This window comes from Pagrus major, chromosome 15 (genome assembly GCF_040436345.1).
Source record: "Pagrus major chromosome 15, Pma_NU_1.0".
NCBI lineage: Eukaryota > Metazoa > Chordata > Actinopteri > Spariformes > Sparidae > Pagrus > Pagrus major.
The window spans coordinates 22108442-22125624 of NC_133229.1; the positions used below are offsets into that span (position 1 = coordinate 22108442).

The window sequence follows — 17183 nt, forward strand, 5'->3', positions numbered from 1 at the left end:
GTAAAACCACGAGTTGATATTTTCACACTGTACAGTTGAAACAAAAGAGAGATAAAGTGTTAATTATTGAACATTAGAAGTGCTTATAGGCAGATTTTGTTACCTTTAGATGTAGCCAGGCTAGCTGTTTGCACCTGTTTCCAGTCTTTGTGCTAAGCTAAGCTAACTGTGTCCTGGCTGCAGCCTCATATCTACTGTAGTCGGACTCTCCAGATAGACTGTTGGTATAAAGCCTGTCATTGGGCGCCTTGTTCATAACCTGGATGCTAATGCTACAAACCTAAAAGAAAGCCCGCAGCTGTCACCTTTTCTTTTGCAGGGATCCACCCCGACACTATTTGGGCCCCGTTGCTGCATCCTGGGTTTAGCGCCGCTCAAGACGAATGTGATCGGAAGAAATACAAACAGGCCAGAATTGTTTTCCCTCCTGTTTTTACAGAACAGCCGTGAGCGTTGTATTGATCTTCAATTTAGGAACAAAAATGAATATCATATTTCTTGAGAAAAGAAGATCCTGCACTCCTCTATTGCTCGCCATCCCAATTTATTCATACTACTAATTAGATTAGCGCTACATACTAAACAGTATGAATACACTGTGATGCTGAGTGAGAGCAGTGTGCGGGGATCTTCTTTGCTCAAGACTGAAGTTACACTTTTTAACACACCTGTATCTGAGTTGTCTTTTCTTGTTTGATAAATATCATATTTTCTGAAAATTTCAAACTATTCCTTAAAGAACGTAAACAGGTATGACCCGACCATTACATAATAAAACAGTTTCTGAATATTGCATAAGAATTTGACAATTTTAACCTGTTTTATTTTTATTGCTAAGTAGGATGTAATTAATCTTCTCTGATAGAGGATAAGCATAAAAATGTATGAGATATTTGTGTTCAAGTCTCAAGAAATAGAAACGTCATAAGGCATTTCGCTACAGTCCGGCCTGTCCAGGAACTGAAACATTAAATACAGGTAAAATGTATTTACTTATTTACTATATATTACGTATTTTAATTTTTCTCTTTGAAACTTGATCTGTATCCACATTTAACAGAAGAAATAGCAGAAATACAACATTTTTGAATAAAACCTGAAGCTGAACCTCTACGTGAGCTCTGAGTATCATGATACAGTATAGAAAGTGATATAATATATGAAAATAGAAATTAGTAAATGATACAACTAAATGAGGATGATACAAGTGGCATACTGTGCTTCCTCTTTGTATTTTTTTTTTTTTTATTATTTATCTTCAAAAACAATTCTATAAATTTGACAATACAAATTGTACAAATGTTTCCTCAGCGTTGTTGAAACAGGTCAAAAGTCCAGTTTTACTCTTTTTATCTAACATGCTATGGTTTTTAATTTGCTTTAAAGGCAGCAGGCACGCTAAACATTTGCATAAATCCATTAAGCGTCTGATAGGCCGCTCTTCCTTTTAAACATGTTCATTTAGAGGCCTGATTGAACGAGCGATAAGGGCACAAAGACGGTGTAACCTCTAACATGCAGCCAGCAGCTCTGCCCCATTACAGATGTTATCACACCAGCCACAGAATGGTTAATGTATTTAACTTTTACATCACCTCCCCTTTCCCTAACGCCGCTCTTGACAACACACACACACACACACACACACACACACACACACACACACACACACACACACACACACACACACACACACTCTGTCTCACTCTTCATCACCACCCCCATTCAGCGACCTCACCGCCAGCCCCCTCACACTCACCCACTCGCTCCCTCACTCTCAGATTGCACATACAGATACAGATACACAAACACACACACACATACACACACACACACACACACAATCACACATGAGCCCATTTGAATTGCAAGTGAGCTCTGTTCACTACCAGCGGAGGTAAACAGAGGGAACAAGTGAAAAGAACCGGAGGGAGGGAAAACAAGAAGAGAAGAGAGCAAACAGGCTCCACTGACCGGATGACATTCACACACAGTGTTTAGCGGGACAAGCCTCCACGTGTGAAAGACCAGGAGAGACAGAGAAGGAGTGAGGAGAGCGTCTGGGGAGCCTTGCACCACAACAGGGGCGCGCAGGAGGTGGGACAGCCCTGGGGGGACACCTGAGCCCTGAAGAGACACCTCCTGAAGTAGTGAGTGAGCAGCACCCCATGGGAGACGGAGTCGGAGGAACACCCGACAACAACCTGCTGTCGCTCCTCCTCTCCTCGCGACCGGCTCTCATCCCCTTCTCCTCCTCCTCCTCCTCCTCCTCCTCTTCTCTTCCATCCTCGCTCCCTCTCTCATTTGATCCCATCCCTCACTCGGAGAGGGAGAGCGTGCACTGAGAGAAGGTAAGGGGGATGCATGCATGCATGTTGGTGTCCTTGCTGAGCATGTGTGTGTGTGTGTGTGTGTGAGTGCGTCAGCGTCTCATATTTCAACTGGATATGTAAGTCAGCAACTTGTTTCTTTGGATCAGTTCTTTGAGTGTGTGTGTGTGTGTGTGTGTGTGTGTGTGTGTGGTCTCTAGAGGGTTTTTCAAAAAGCTGAGACAGACGCAGGGCACTTTTCATTTGTTGCAGTATCGTTTTCATCTTGACAGCATCACACTTTTGCATGTTTAAAGGCCATTTATGTGTATTTTATCGCTCTCTTCTCTGTGATAACCACTAATTCTCCTGTTATTTGAAAAGAAAAGTACGACAGGGCAAGAGCAGACATGAAGTAGAAAAGGTGCGATACTGTGTGAAAGTGTGTGTGAGAGAAATATACAAGAAAAGGGAGAGTGAAACAGGCACAAAGGGACAATGAAAGTAAGGAAGACAGGAGTGGGGTTAATGTATTCGAATGTACACGCAGCGAGGTAGAAAATCAACCGTAAAATCCTATCAAGTTCCTTGGTCATTGCGTGTTACCCCCGCCATCAACCCCCACCATGAACCACAGGCCAGTTTTCTTCGCCCACAGTAGTTTGGGGGGACAACGGATCCTGCAGGGACCACCCCATGCCATTTAATCTGTCCCTGCCCACAGATAACAGAAGGCAGATGGTCCTGCCAGAGAGCAGGGAGATAGAAGATAGCTAATACAATGTGCAGACAGATAGCACACAGCACTCAACCTGTCCCTCTGAAACTGAGCCTGCATCAACTTCTAAATAAGGGGGCCGAATGAAAAGCAGACAGAACGAGAGAGCGAGAGAGAGAGAGAGAGAGAGAGAGGAACAGAGCGGGGTTGAAGTATCTTTAATTAAAACCCAAACAGCATCCAGAATAAATGCAGTCAGTTGACAGTCTGGGATAAACATAATGGAAAGAGGAAACCCATCTGAGTGAGCGGGACCATCAAAGTCTTGAGCTCGTGTGTTTAAAGGGGAGTGTGTATTTATTTATAGAGGGCGGTAGTTAAGTTCACTGGGCTCCCTCTCTCTCTAAGACCCAGCCTTTTCGCCTTATGAAAATTCAATTGGCCATAATTTGCTGAGGAGCCGTATGCATATTTTATTAGCCGGGCGCGTTTTTGAAGAAACAAGCCCGCCAAGCTTTTCTGTGTCTTCATCTTTATCAAGATTGAATGAGGGTGTGAGTGTGAGAAGGGCTGCGAGGTTGTGCCGCCGTCTGCTAATATGTGACACACTAGAACCCATTCGACATGGGGGCTAAAGTAAACACCAATCAGCTGCATGTGTCGGGCTGAAACGCCGAAACAAATTCATCGCAACCTCGTTGCGTGGCAATAATGTGTTTTTTTTTTCCAGCCCTCTCTTTTCTCCAGTTGCACTTTCTCCTCTTTTTCCTCCCTCCGTCTCCTTTCCCTCTAATTACTCCAGCATCCAACATCCTCCTCTTCTTGCTCTCCATTTCCTCAGCCTCCCCTTCCTCTCCCTCCCTCCCATTTCAATCTGCTTCTCTTCCACTGCATGTCTCTCAGTTAAAGCTTTATGGGTCGTTCACTCCCCTCTTTCTGTGCAAGGATAATGAGCAGCCGCCTCTGTGCGACTTTGTAGCCGTGCGACGGTTTGTGAGTTTGGATCTCTGAGCGTCCTGGGGCCCGAAAGACTCAGATGTACCTTCTGTAGCCACCTTCATGGTTCCACTGTGATTGTCATCTGATCTATAGGGCACAGCACTGACATGATACACCTTGTTAGAGGAAGGCGGGGAGTGTGTTTGTGAAGACTGTGTGACTTTGAACAAATGTGTTCTCTCTGGGGAGAAAGAGGAACACTGAGACCTGTAATCATCCTATCCGCCATCGCTAAACCCCAACCACACACACAATCGCACACCCGTATATATAAATATACACATGGAAACAGAAAACACTAATAAAGTGTGATAGAAATACAATAAAAGACAGAAAGAAAGAGAGATACAAGTCCCTCTTGTTAGGCGATGCATTTATGTATGCTGATTGGATCTGACTGCATCAGAGCACCTCCAGGTGTTGTTTGTGTACCTCTCCCCACATCGCCACGGCGTCACTCTCTCCCGATAAAATGGCCGCTAATACCCATGATGAAAGATATTTGGAGAACAGACCCATTTGAACTCCCCCGACTAAAAATAGAAATGTAGATGTAAAGACTTCAGAGTGATAATAACAACCCACTTCACACTTTGAAAAGTAGTGCGATGGGTGATTTTTTTTTACAGTGAGTGTCAAGCTGTGCTACACATACACACACACATCCCTGAGTAATATAGCATGGCAATTTCTTTCCCCCCTGCATGAATAATTCTGTCTGAATAGGATAGGATGTTTCTTCATATCAATGAATCATCAGCCGCTACAGCTCTTTACTGTCTGTGTGAATGGTACAGTAGAAATATAACTAAGTGCGTGTGTGGACGGGCTCTGATTGATGGTCTTGACCTTTCCACCGTGTGTTTTCAGAGCTTGGGTGATATCCAAGTCGCTGTGACTGAGGAAGTGAAGGAGTGAAAGAGACAGCGATGGCACTCATGTCCCTGTCCTGGTGTATCGGTGCAGCTTTGGCGCTGTTTTGTGGCTCTTCGTGGCCCCAGGCGCACTCCGCCCTGGCACCTGAGAACGAGGTGCCGCTTCGCCCCACTACATGGCTGCCGGAGGGAAAGATCACCTCCGTAACTCTCCCCAAAGGACGAACTCGCAGGTAGGGAGACAGATGGGGTGGGGGAAAGGTACGAAGCAATCCACACTCACGTGGTCTGGTTGCCATGCCTGCTGCAACTCATGACAGTTTTCAGTGTTGATCCCTCTGTTGTGATAATTTTTTTGGGAGGAATCAATTTGTTGTCTTCTCATGATTCTGGATTTGACAAATACTACCACTATAACTGGGTTTCTGCAGTGCAAATCTTCACATATTTGTGTTTTGGACAACACAATCGCCAAAATAAATGTTGGCAAAATACGTTTCTGCAGATTTACAGATAAGTTAAAACTCATGTCACAACACTGTGCTTATGCTTCTAGGTTAAGACACGAAAAAACACTTGGTTAGGGTTAGAAAATGAATCATGGTTTGGCTTAAAATTTTGGTCACCACAAAGACGGCTGGAAATGGCCCAACATCTTTTCAAAGATATCTGTTCATTGTCGCCACAAACAGGAGTTGATGTTGAATGCATTATCAATAGCAGGCATTCAATCCAAATCCAAATCTTCAGTCTAAACAACTCCTGCTCTGTTCTGCTCTGCCATGGTCAGCCATTGTCACCTCTCCAAACCTGCGCCTACTGCAGAGTTTTGTATTTTTTGTCCGTATGTCAGGGTTTTCATTGGCCCGTCTGAGATCAGATAGCCTTATTGGCTACAAAACTGCAGATGAAAGGTACCCAAAATGATGACGATGATTTAATCACAATACTTTGAGTAGTTGTATTTAGTTACTTCCACCTCTGGTTGCCTTTAACTCAAATTTTTACTTTGACTACTGAGCAAAAGTACAAAAGTATTAGCATCAAAATATACCAGTACAGTACAAGTGCAAAAAGTGAAAGTGGTGACCATACTTTAAAGATGGGTCTAATCTGCTCAGTAGCTTTTGAGTTATCTTATCTCAACCTAAAATCATACATCAGAATTTATTTATTGATTATTTTTTGTATCATTAATCTGAATATCTGAAAAGTGACAAATTAAGTCATCAAACAAATGTAGAAAATGGAAATACCCTTTAGTAGGGCACCTGATTAAATGTACTTAATTACTTTCCACCACTGGCTGTGATGTGCATGAAAAGTAGTTATGAGAAGAGAGGTAAAGATAATCAATAAGTAGTGGTTTAAATGGTATAGTATGGATATTTAACCAAACCTGAACATGGACATTGTGACTGTATCCTGTATGAAAACAATAATGTAACAGTATAAATAACTTACGTACATAAAAAACAATGTTAGATAGCATCCAGATTAAATCCACTCAAACAAACACATTGGGAACATGACGTACTTGAGTAATTGTGTTCATCTGATGAGCCCGTGGGAGTATATGACAATACAACAAAATAGGCTGTGAACCACTTCAGTGTATATAAAATTATGAATAATGCCAACAACAATGTACCTGAGTCCCTGGACTCCAAATGACTTGTTTAGTTCAACCAACAGCCTCCAACACTCACCAACTATCTACAAAACAGGGGAAAAAATGGCAAATGGTCACATTAGAGAAGATTTTTTGTTTTATAAATGTCTTAATCCAAACTGAATTCAAATGTGTTCACTGTCTAGTGATAAATAGAACAATTTCCACATAAAAGTTAATCTTTCAAGATAAATTCACAACTTAGCAATAGTTGAAATTAAGTTGAAGCATCAGTGTCAACCCAACAAATCTTTCTTGAAGTGATCAGTCTTGAAACAAGTTTGTAAAAGTTCATCCGACTCTTTCATGGTACAAAAAGTGAAGACTCTCCTCATCTGCAGTTCATTGAAGACCCATGAATAAATCTTCAGGCCTGCTCATCAGATTCACCCTTGTTTCCACTTCAGTAACGAATCATCAGCCATCCCCCCCACCACCACCACCACCTTTCTAGACAGTGGCTGATTCCAGCACCACTGTAGAGCGAGCGAGAGGAAGTGGAGCCCATTTGGCCTGAACCTTACACACCAGTGCCAGTGCTCGCTTTCTAAAACTGGGAGCTGAAAATTGCGAAATGCATCTCCCTGTGTGCTGCAGTCTGTCCACCGGTGCAGTCATGCAAAACCGCACAGCAAATAATGGAGAGAAAACACTGATTCCGAAATTAATCACTCTATTAAATAAGCCGCAAAGCGCCCTTGAGAATGACAGTGTCGCACATCTGTTTGGAAACAACCACCATCTGCACAGAATCATGAATAATGATGTTTGTAAAAAAGGAGAGCAAATATTTCTAAACAAATGCGCACGCAGTTGCTTAATTTTCACGATGGGTAACTAGCTGTGAAGACACGACGTGTAACAGCACAGTTTGGGTCTAAAAGAGGCAGACTTCTCCCGTTCAAGTTAAAATTAGACCAGACCACCACAGTGTGAATGTTAAATGTCCTTTACATGCCTCTGAACTGCCATCTAACATGCCAATCTGTAAAATATCGCATCACAATAAGTTTCCATGCAAAGCACGATCCAGCAAACAGGCAGATATAAATCTGAAACTGTCAGTGCAGCCTCATCATGTGATTCCCAGGTCACCTCTCCTGATGTGCTATCGAATGTCTGATCAGCATGTCGGCAAATGGAAACACAGAGATCGGCAGATGTTTGAAACAGCTGCAATGTTGAAATTTCTCAAGCTTTAGCAAAGAAAATTACAATCCCCCCATCGTATCGGCAAATCGTCCAACAAAATGAAAGAGTGCTGCACAGTGTGCACAGGAAGATACCTTGTCTTCTCATCCATCACCTTGCAGCTGAACTGAAACAGGATGTTATCTTTTTGACATTCCCCATGATGAATCGGACAACTTCTCGCGGTTATCTCCTGTGTTTTCCTCCACAGGCTGTACTTCACGCTGAAGAAGAAGGCGCCGGCGATGTCGGTGACCGTCAGCCCCTGTGACCTACCAATCGAATGGAGCTTGGCTGCCCGCACCCTGAAGGACAAACCCCTCAAGAGCCTGCAGTGTGAGTGAACAGTAAGACTGAAGATCATCACTACATCTGGCTAAGCCAAGACGATCAATTAGATATTATCATCACTGAACAACAGATAGGGATTTAGTGGAGGGCAAAGACTCTAATCTTACTTAACTTTGTACAGCTTTACGCCCAGAATCTGTAGAAAGGACGCCAAACTTTACAAACACAGCTAGGCAAATAGGCCTCAATTCGATTCTATTCACGCAAAAACCACATCAGAAAGGAGCACTCAACAAACAAACAAGCTAATAAATAAAATAAAACGATCTATTTCAGTAACACATTTAGTCCAAAACACAGTAATCCACACATAAATGGTAACAAAATGGCTAAAAACACTGTGCTTCTATGCCCGCCCTAGAGCCTACAACAGCCAATGCATGATAGTGTAGGTGAGTGACCCACTCTTTCTTCTTTCCCCTCTCTCCTGAGACACTTGCATGCCAGCCTCCGGTTGATTGATGCATCATGTAGCCTTTGAGATTTGAAATCCAGTTATATATAATTTATTACAGTTTTTAAAGTTAGTTTTTCGTCAGTTTTTAATTATAGTTTTAAACACTTTGAATAGGCTGTTTTTCCACCTAAGCACTTGTTTTTGACTCTTTTATAGGCACAAAGCAGGTGTAAATAAGGACACAAAGAACTGTAATGACTTTTGGCCCCTGTTACTCACACGCAGGGGTATTTTGAGGTCACAAAATTCCAGGCGCCTGCTTATTTCCTTAGAAAAACATGTGTTAAGTGTTCGTGATGTTATCTCATTTGAACTCCGACCATATAAGACTATACAATGTGGACTCATTGTGTTTTCCAGCCAATAGAGGCAGTTATAGGTCATCTGCAGGCATATTTTTCATACTCAACTCAAAGCGAGAAAAATAAATTAATAATTCAGTGTGTTTTAACCTACAGAGCTTCTGACAGCATGGGAAAAAAATCTGCTTATAACCTTATAAGCCCAGAACCATGCCTGCATTTAATGGTTCAACAACAGCTTTGAATTAACTTTGGGCTAGACTGGGTAAGGGGTTTTAGGATAATTTTACATAAATTTGCAGGAATAAGGACAGTTTTTTAATGTTTGCAGCCTGGAGGTCATAGTTTCAATTCAACACTGCTGTTAGATCACAAACTGGCCGATGTTTTTCCCCAGTTTTTTTCTTTTTAGATTAAAAGAAGGCAGATCAGCACACCTGTTTTTGTGTTTTTGTTTTTTTAGTTTTAGTTTCTTTTTTCTAAATGCCACCCACTAACTGAACAGTCAGTGTGATCATATCTGGTTGTAACACTGTCATACATTTCTCATAAAGCTTTAAATTTGGATTTAAAACCTTTAAAACAGACTCACATCAACCGCAAGGGGCTGCCAACTCTTGATTCAAACACTGAAGTAAAACTCTGCTCTTTTCAGTCTGCAATATTTTGTGCTTCAAAAAATGTAAGGCAGCAAAATTACAAAAATTCAGAGCAAGTGCTGAACGTGAACCAAATCAAATTTCCGACCCAAAAAAGGCGCTGATTTCCAGAAAAGAAAACATGCCTTGGAGTGCTCCATGAGTACTACTCCAGGTTAACTAAACAAGCTCCTCTACGTGGTAAAATAACATTATGAAGTTATAAAATGACACATGAATCATTCAGACCCTGAGCTCATGGGTCCCCATCGCCAGCCTGAATTATTCACTTTGATTCTGAAACATTTGGTCTCATTTGAGGAGCGATTTCTCAACTCGAGGAGAGCTGAACAGCGAAGACGAGCGTTGGCGGAGGTTTTCTGGCGTTTAATTGCCAGTTGCGTCATTCAAGTGGAGAGTGTGTGCTTCACAATGACAACACTTTAGGTATGAATGGAGAGGCTGGGAACCAAGTTTTGAAGTGGCAATTGACATTTTATTTATTTATTTGTTCATTTATGAGGTGGTTAGGATTTTTATCCATATCAGCCAGGTTCTGTTGTTCAGTGTTGTGTGCAATTTGCGGTGCTTATGTGTTCTGCAACCCCTCTCCTCCCCGTAATAATTTGTTATAACTTAAAGCATTTCCCATATTAACAAGATATTTTGACGTTCTAGATAGATAGTTTTGTTTTATTATCACGTTATAACATGATAAATAGATAAATAGTACAGGCTATTGTTCTGACAAGAGAACTTTCTTGTTGTAATGTGATAAGATTGTATGATATACTGTAATAACATGAAAACATCTCGTTATAACAATAAACTTTATAACATCATGCTAATAAATATCACCCCCATGCTCCTCAAGACTATCCGAAGGATCTGAAAGGAATATTTTGACATTTGTTTGAGATGGACTCTGCTTTCTTCCCTTGTGCTAAATATGGAGCTGGAGCCAGGAGGCAATTAGCTTACCTTAGCATGAAGACTGGAAGCAGAGGAACACAGCTAGCCTGGCTTGATCCAAACTTCAAACATAGCTGAAATAAAAAAGCCCTTGCTCTCTTGTTTTTTAATAAAAATCTCTTCACAAACAGACATGTAAAAACTTGTGGTTTAATGGGAGATTCAATGCTGTAACAGGCCGGCTTTCTGGAGTCTGTAAGCTGAGCAACCCCGTGATGATGAAAACTTATAACGGAGCAGAGAAACTTTCCCCGTCACTAGATGAATATGAAAACTCCCTTCTAGTGTCAAACTCCACACATCTTTCTGCGCAGCGAAGCTCTCACATTCAAGTGATGTAACAGTAAGCAAAACACATTTCTGAGTTTGTAACTATTTTCCTTATGTTTTCTCACAGGGAGCACCAAAAAGAGTATGCCTGAGGTTTGGTGGCGAGGTCCTGGGACTGAGGAGAAAATGCACAGTTTCACAGGCAACTCAGTGGAAACCTACAGGGGTCCTTCCTACCCCCATGCTTCCATCTACATCGTGAGGCTGCGCTCCAAACAGCAGAACACTCGAGCTACGGTGTACCTCCACGAAGGCCCGGGGCCCTCCGGCGCCTTCCCTCTGCTCCCAGGTGACCCTCGAGTTCACACATTAGGTGTCGGCATGACCAGCGTCACCCTCAGCTGGGCGCCCAGTGCCTCCATAACCAGCCTCCCACACACACAGAAGGGTTATGAATACTGCGTCCTCGTCAACTCTCAGCAAAACTACCCCAGCCTCTGCGCCGCGCGACAGAGCATGAGCAAAGAGAAAGACCAGAAACAAGAGAAGAAGGAGAGGAGGAGGAGAGTGACGGCGTGGCCCATTTTGAAGGAGTGGTGGTGGCAGCAGTGGGACTCTTATCCTGAACCCAAGAGTCCACCTTCAGCCATCACCGACGAGTACGCTGACCTCCAGTGTGCGTGTCAGGGGATGGAGAGCGTGTGCACCGTCTCTGAGCTCCTGCCTGAAACTCAGTATTACTTTGACGTCTTCGTGATCGACAGGATGAACGGGACCAGCATGGCGTACAAGGGGGCGTTCGCTCGAACGCACGAGGAGGCTCGAGCGGCGATCACCACGCTAAGAGAAGGGGAGCTGAGGTGGGTGACCTTCAACGACAGAAGCTCCAACTCAGAGCAGTTCTTCACTTTCCGTCCTCGGGGCTTGCAGCAGAGCGGGCTCCTCACCTTGCAGAGCTGCGGGTCAGGTGAGAAGGTCAAGGTCACCGTGTCCAGTAAAGGTCAGGTTTTGACCTCGCAGGCTGTGGGGGGAGATTTAGCACACATTTGGCTCCAGGGAAGTCCTTCTTATCTCATCCACTTGGAGAGAGAAGGAAGCAGCCACATCTCGCCTGCGACAGACCCAGCTCTGCCTGGAGGTCTGACGGCTTCTGTCAAAATGCAGACCTCCTCGGCCTACCACCGCAGAGGGGTCCCATCTCTGCCCTCCACCTTGCAGATAAAATCTTTCAACCGGTTGCGTGGTTGCAACAGCGTCACCCTGGCCTGGATGGGCACAGAGGAAAGAAGCCTTTACTGTGTGTATCACAGAAAGCTGGGGATCGGTGAAACAGAGGCTCTAACTGCTCCCTGTCTGGGGCCGGAGTCCCGCTCTGACACCGAGAGGGTTCTCTGCAAGTATTTCCAGGAGCTGAATCCTCGGCGGGCCGTCACTACAGCTGTCATCGGGGGCCTGGAGCCAGGGATGGCCTATGTGTTTGATGTCTATCTAATGAGACGCTGGGGGATCCCTATCAAGTACGCCAGCAAGATGGTGAAGACCAGAAAGGACTGCTGAGCTGCCGCCCCCTACAGGAGGTTTTAGGACTGTCCCGGTTGAAGGGAAAATGCATCGGTCATGGACACGCTGTAAAGACTGACCATGAGAACGAAGCCATTTGACTGTTGTGGAGAGACTGTTAACCATAACAAGAGAATATTCCCTCTGAAGGAGCAATGGTTTTGTTAAAACTCCACTTGCACTCTCCCTGCAAGTGGACGGAAAGCAAATGGGAAGGATCTGCACACCAGCAAAAGTTCATAACATTTACAAAACGTGCTTTCGTCATTTTGTTTCTCATTGTTGATCATGATAATGACGTGCCAGTTGTCCAAGTGCTTATTTTGTCTGCGGGTACGAAGGACAGATGAGGTTTGTGATGACAGAAAGTCGATACAAAAACAACAACAGAGACTGTGCCAAATAAGCAACAGAAACAGATGGGGCAATAATTGGATAACATCTGAGACGGGGGGTTCGCAGTGTATATCTCCAGTGCTGCATATTGTACAGGCTTATAAACACAGATGGGCGCAATCTACAGATGCTTACTTCAAAGTCAGTGTGTATCTTTGTGTTCTGCTTTCGCATGAAGCAGTGAAAAATACTTAGTGACTCGCCTCATTGTCTTTGATGTATTCTTGTGCTGCTTCAAACGCACCAATAAATACTAGGGTATCTGTACGTTCTTGACTGAGTGATGCATGTGTGTAAACTGGACTGTTGGATTTGTTTTCAGATAGCATCTACTTTTACTTGTTACAGCTCAGTGACATCCAGATCTGTGACATTTAACTGTAGGAAGATTAAATGCATTTATTTTTGTAACTGGACGGGGCTGCACAGGAAATATTACAGAGAAACTTAAATATAGTTTCAGAATGACTGTGGTTTGAAGTAGCCCTGCAGAGTTATTTCTGTTCTTTGGCTGTCAAGTAATTACTTTTTTTGTATTTACCAAAAAAGCTGCATTAGAGAGATAAAATGATAGGGCTGCAGTCGGTCTAAAAAATGTCCGAAAATTGTCAGTGCGTCCCAAAGCCCAAGATGACGACCTCAAAGGTTTTTTTATGGCCACAACCCAAAGATATTCAGTTTAGTGTCAGAAAGGAGTAAAGAAACCACAGAATATTCACATTCAGGAATTTGGAAAACTTTATAATTAGTCTTTTAATTGATTATTTTAAAAAGGTTGGTGTTTAATTTAAAAGTTGACAACTATTTATTAATTGTTGCAGCTTTATTAGATATTAAAATATTAATTCAGACATTTTTGGCTATATAATTTGATAACTTTATTCAAAGTACTGTTAGAATACATGCAGGTTTTGGATGGTAATATAAGTTTAAAATCAGGATTAGGTTAAAAAAAAGTCTAATTATTTAATAATGATCAATTTATTTGGGGAATTGGGGTTACAAGATTGTTACAGTTGTGCTCACCAGCTTCATTTAACTTTTTGACTGGTATCAATGGACCACGGTACTCAAATTTAGTGTAACTCACGATAGCTCCATTAAAAGGTGCACTATGTAGTTTTGGGGAAGAGATTTTAATCAGAAGAGAAAGAGAAAGTTCTTCATTGACTGATTTTTTTTATGCCTCAACAAACTAAATAAACAAACTCTCTCTTTGCTTTCATGACTTAAACCGGATAAACAAATGTAACAAACATAAAGTCTTTGGGTAGTTTTGGAGAAGAAATTTTATTTGTATGCCTAACCAAATACTGTTTTTAATACTGAATAAACAAACTGACCTTAAAGGACAATTTCATACTGTTTTACTGTGTTCATATGTGGCGGACCCTGCCACCTTTCTAGCTACAAACAGTGTTCTGGGGACTTTATTTCCCTCTGAGCACAGCTTCTTTTCTTCTGAGTTTGCATTATTACCTCATTAATATTGTAAATATTAAAATTCACATTGTGAATGTCTTCTTCGAAACGACATAGTGCCCCTTTAAATCACAACATATACAGCAGAACAACTGGAAGCACAGTTATTTATGGGATGTATACGCACATAAATATTATTGAAGAAGGTAGGTCAATAAATAGAATGACAGAAAATGAAATAAAAATAAACTTTTACATGTTTTACAGTCACGTTTTAAAGATTTTTTAAATAACACCTGACAGAATAAAATCCTCATTACGCAGTCTGACGAATTGGATCATGGGAACCAATCAGAGAGCGTTTGTGTTTGTTACGTAAGCACGTCGCTCTACGTACGGATGTATCTGACAGGCCAGCGCGCCAAATTGATGTCGCCAACAAAGGAGAGGCAGAAAACATGACTTAATCGACTCCTGCGTGATTAATAACAAAACGTAGCCGTAGGAGCGTTTGATAGTCGTGAGAGGAAACATTTCACCGCTGAAGACTCGCACTGACGGACTCTGTCAGGATGGGTTTGCTCGAGCGGTGCGAGGAGCTCTTCAAGACCTCAAACCTGTACGATTTGCTGGGCATCAACAAAGAGGCAGCCGAGGCAGATATCCGGAGGAGTTACTACAAAGTGTCGCTCAAAGTGCACCCAGACCGGGCTCCCGATGACCCGCAGGCCACAGAGAAGTTTCAGGTAAGCGCTCCTCGGTGTTTACTGTCAGATGGCGCACACAAACACGAGCTAAGGTTACCAGCTGGCTAACACTGCTAGCTAACTTGAGCTTAGCTAGTGGCAGTGAGGAAGCTGCTTCTTACCTGTTTAATCACTTTGTCATGAAATGTGCAGTGGATGTAGAGTTGTTTTGGACATTGCTTTGTATGCGACACATTGGCCAAAGCCTATGAAAGCCTTGATATAAGTGTAGTTAACCTTATCTGTAAAATAACCCTGCTAGGTATGTCCAACTTACTTGTTTTGAAAGATCTAGCTCCTCTTATTGTTGCCTATTTACTAGTTGCAACACAATTGTTTTAATCTGTTATCAACCACATATTGGCAATGAAATAATGCAGATTAAAGGAGGGTGATATGGATACAATCCTCATTATGTTTTGTGTCATTTAATTGTATTTCACATATTGCTACATTATACTGTATTTTGTAGTTTACTGCTGTACATAGATCAAATAACCAGATGGAAGTGTATGTGTCTTTTTAGTGTAATTTAATTATAATGAAATACCTGACAGATTATTTAATTATTATAATTATTATAATTATTTATTTCAAGCTAATTGCAGAGAACATCAAGTCTTTACTGTAGTGGAATTAAAGGGGCAGTGTGTAGTTTTGGAGAAGAAATTCCCATGACTTAACTGCATGTATTTTAACGGTACTTTGAATTAAGTTATCAAATTATATTGCCAAAAATGTCTGAATTCATCTCTTTATAAAGCTGCACTAATTGATATATAGTTGTCAACTTTTAAATTAAACACCAACTTCTTAATTACACCTACTTGACAGATGTAGACATACGGTTTATATCTAAATGTACACATTCTGGGCAAATAATTAAAACAACATGGACGATGGTTCGCATAACATTCACATAATTAAAGTCTCATCTTATCTGCATGTCATATCGACAAAAATGTTAATTTCAGGCCGATTCTGATGATGTGCTGATATTCGGGGTCGATATTATAAGTGTATAATAGTGGTACGTACCTCATTTTCTAGTACAGCTGCATATGGGATTTTTTTTTCTTTTTTTTTCTGGTTCTTCTTCAGGTGTTGGGAAAGGTGTATGCAGTGCTGAGCGATAAGGAGCAGAGAGCCGTTTATGACGAGCAGGGGGTGGTGGATGAAGAGTCTGACGTCCTGAGTCAAGACCGCTGCTGGGAAGACTACTGGAGGCTGCTCTTCCCTAAGGTATATGAGCACAGCAGGTGTTTTCTGTCTCAATAGGGAGTCACGCACTTTGCTTTTGTTGTACATGCGATGATGTGATGTGTTGGGATGAGTCACTTGTATTCCAGGAACTTTATGGTAGATCATACACAGTGATAGGGAGCAAGTTTATTGTGTCCTAAAGCCTACATTATGAATACACCTGGAAGAACATCAACATCATTTTCTAGCCTCAACCAGCATCTGTTACACTTGTTGTCTTGACAACCTCCTGTCTCTCCGTCCATCTTCTAGATTACAGTGCAAGACATCCTTGAATTTGAGAAGAAATATAAGGGCTCTGATGAGGAGCGGCAGGATGTGATCCATCTGTACGTGCAGCACGAGGGAGACATGGATGCCATCACTGCCTCAGCCATGTGCTGCACCCAAGAAGATGAGCCCAGGCTCGGCAGCATCATCCAGGCCGCGATCGACAGCGGAGACGTCGAAGCATTCCCAGCGTTTACTAAGGAGAGTGTAAAGAAGAAGAGGGCTCGTAGGAAGAGGGTGAGAAATGTGTTAAAGCCATATATCTACACTCACACAGGAGTAGTCTCTAGTATCTCATAACTTTGTCTAATCTAACCAATGTGATTGCATTTGACCGTCTAGGCTGATAGAGAGCGACAAGAAGCAGAAGAAATGCAGAAAGAGATGGGGCTTGGTGATCAAGATGACAGTCTTGTGATGATGCTTCAGGTAAGAGACGCATACGCACGTGTATGAAATTGGTGACTGGTTTGTCTTGTCTCTTTTTTTCGTACAGTAACCATCCTTTCTTTCTCATTTTCCAGCAAAGACAGAAGAGCAGAGAGCAGAATTATAACAGTTTCCTGTCTGACCTGGAAGCAAAATACGCCAAAAAAAGTGGGAAATCCAAAAGAGGGAAAAAGTGACAACATGCAGGCTATGGTTGAAGAAGAAAAAATGCACACACGTTGCAGCTGATGTCCTCATTTGTTTAAAAAAAACACAGTTTTAGATCATATAATAGAATTCAAGTACATTTTGAAGCCGTTGCCTTCATTCTGTGTTCCTCCTC

The 17183-nt window shown here is 42.2% G+C and overlaps 2 protein-coding genes across 2 annotated transcripts; both read left to right on the forward strand.

Annotated features, from left to right (window-relative positions):
- The first annotated feature begins 4955 nt into the window (after positions 1-4955).
- Positions 4956-12311, forward strand: ndnfl (neuron-derived neurotrophic factor, like). The gene is made up of 3 exons (XM_073481380.1): positions 4956-5134; positions 7976-8100; positions 10882-12311. The coding sequence occupies exons 1-3, from the start codon at positions 4956-4958 to the stop codon at positions 12309-12311; spliced, it is 1734 nt and encodes a 577-aa protein (XP_073337481.1).
- Positions 12312-14618: 2307 nt separating this feature from the next.
- On the forward strand, positions 14619-17124 carry dnajc9 (DnaJ (Hsp40) homolog, subfamily C, member 9). The gene is made up of 5 exons (XM_073482313.1): positions 14619-14878; positions 15980-16120; positions 16394-16648; positions 16754-16840; positions 16936-17124. The coding sequence occupies exons 1-5, from the start codon at positions 14705-14707 to the stop codon at positions 17035-17037; spliced, it is 759 nt and encodes a 252-aa protein (XP_073338414.1). The 5' UTR covers positions 14619-14704; the 3' UTR covers positions 17038-17124.
- Positions 17125-17183: the final 59 nt, after the last annotated feature.

What these genes read in the sequence shown, in the direction of transcription:
- ndnfl (XM_073481380.1), top strand. Translation starts at nt 4,956, where the DNA reads ATGGCACTCATGTCCCTGTCCTGGTGTATCGGTGCAGCTTTGGCGCTG. An exon ending in CCCAAAGGACGAACTCGCAG is followed by an intron (nt 5,135 to 7,975) that starts GTAGGGAGACAG and finishes TTTCCTCCACAG; the next exon opens with GCTGTACTTCACGCTGAAGA. An exon ending in ACCCCTCAAGAGCCTGCAGT is followed by an intron (nt 8,101 to 10,881) that starts GTGAGTGAACAG and finishes GTTTTCTCACAG; the next exon opens with GGAGCACCAAAAAGAGTATG.
- dnajc9 (XM_073482313.1), top strand. Translation starts at nt 14,705, where the DNA reads ATGGGTTTGCTCGAGCGGTGCGAGGAGCTCTTCAAGACCTCAAACCTG. An exon ending in GGAGGCTGCTCTTCCCTAAG is followed by an intron (nt 16,121 to 16,393) that starts GTATATGAGCAC and finishes TCCATCTTCTAG; the next exon opens with ATTACAGTGCAAGACATCCT. An exon ending in AGAGGGCTCGTAGGAAGAGG is followed by an intron (nt 16,649 to 16,753) that starts GTGAGAAATGTG and finishes TTGACCGTCTAG; the next exon opens with GCTGATAGAGAGCGACAAGA.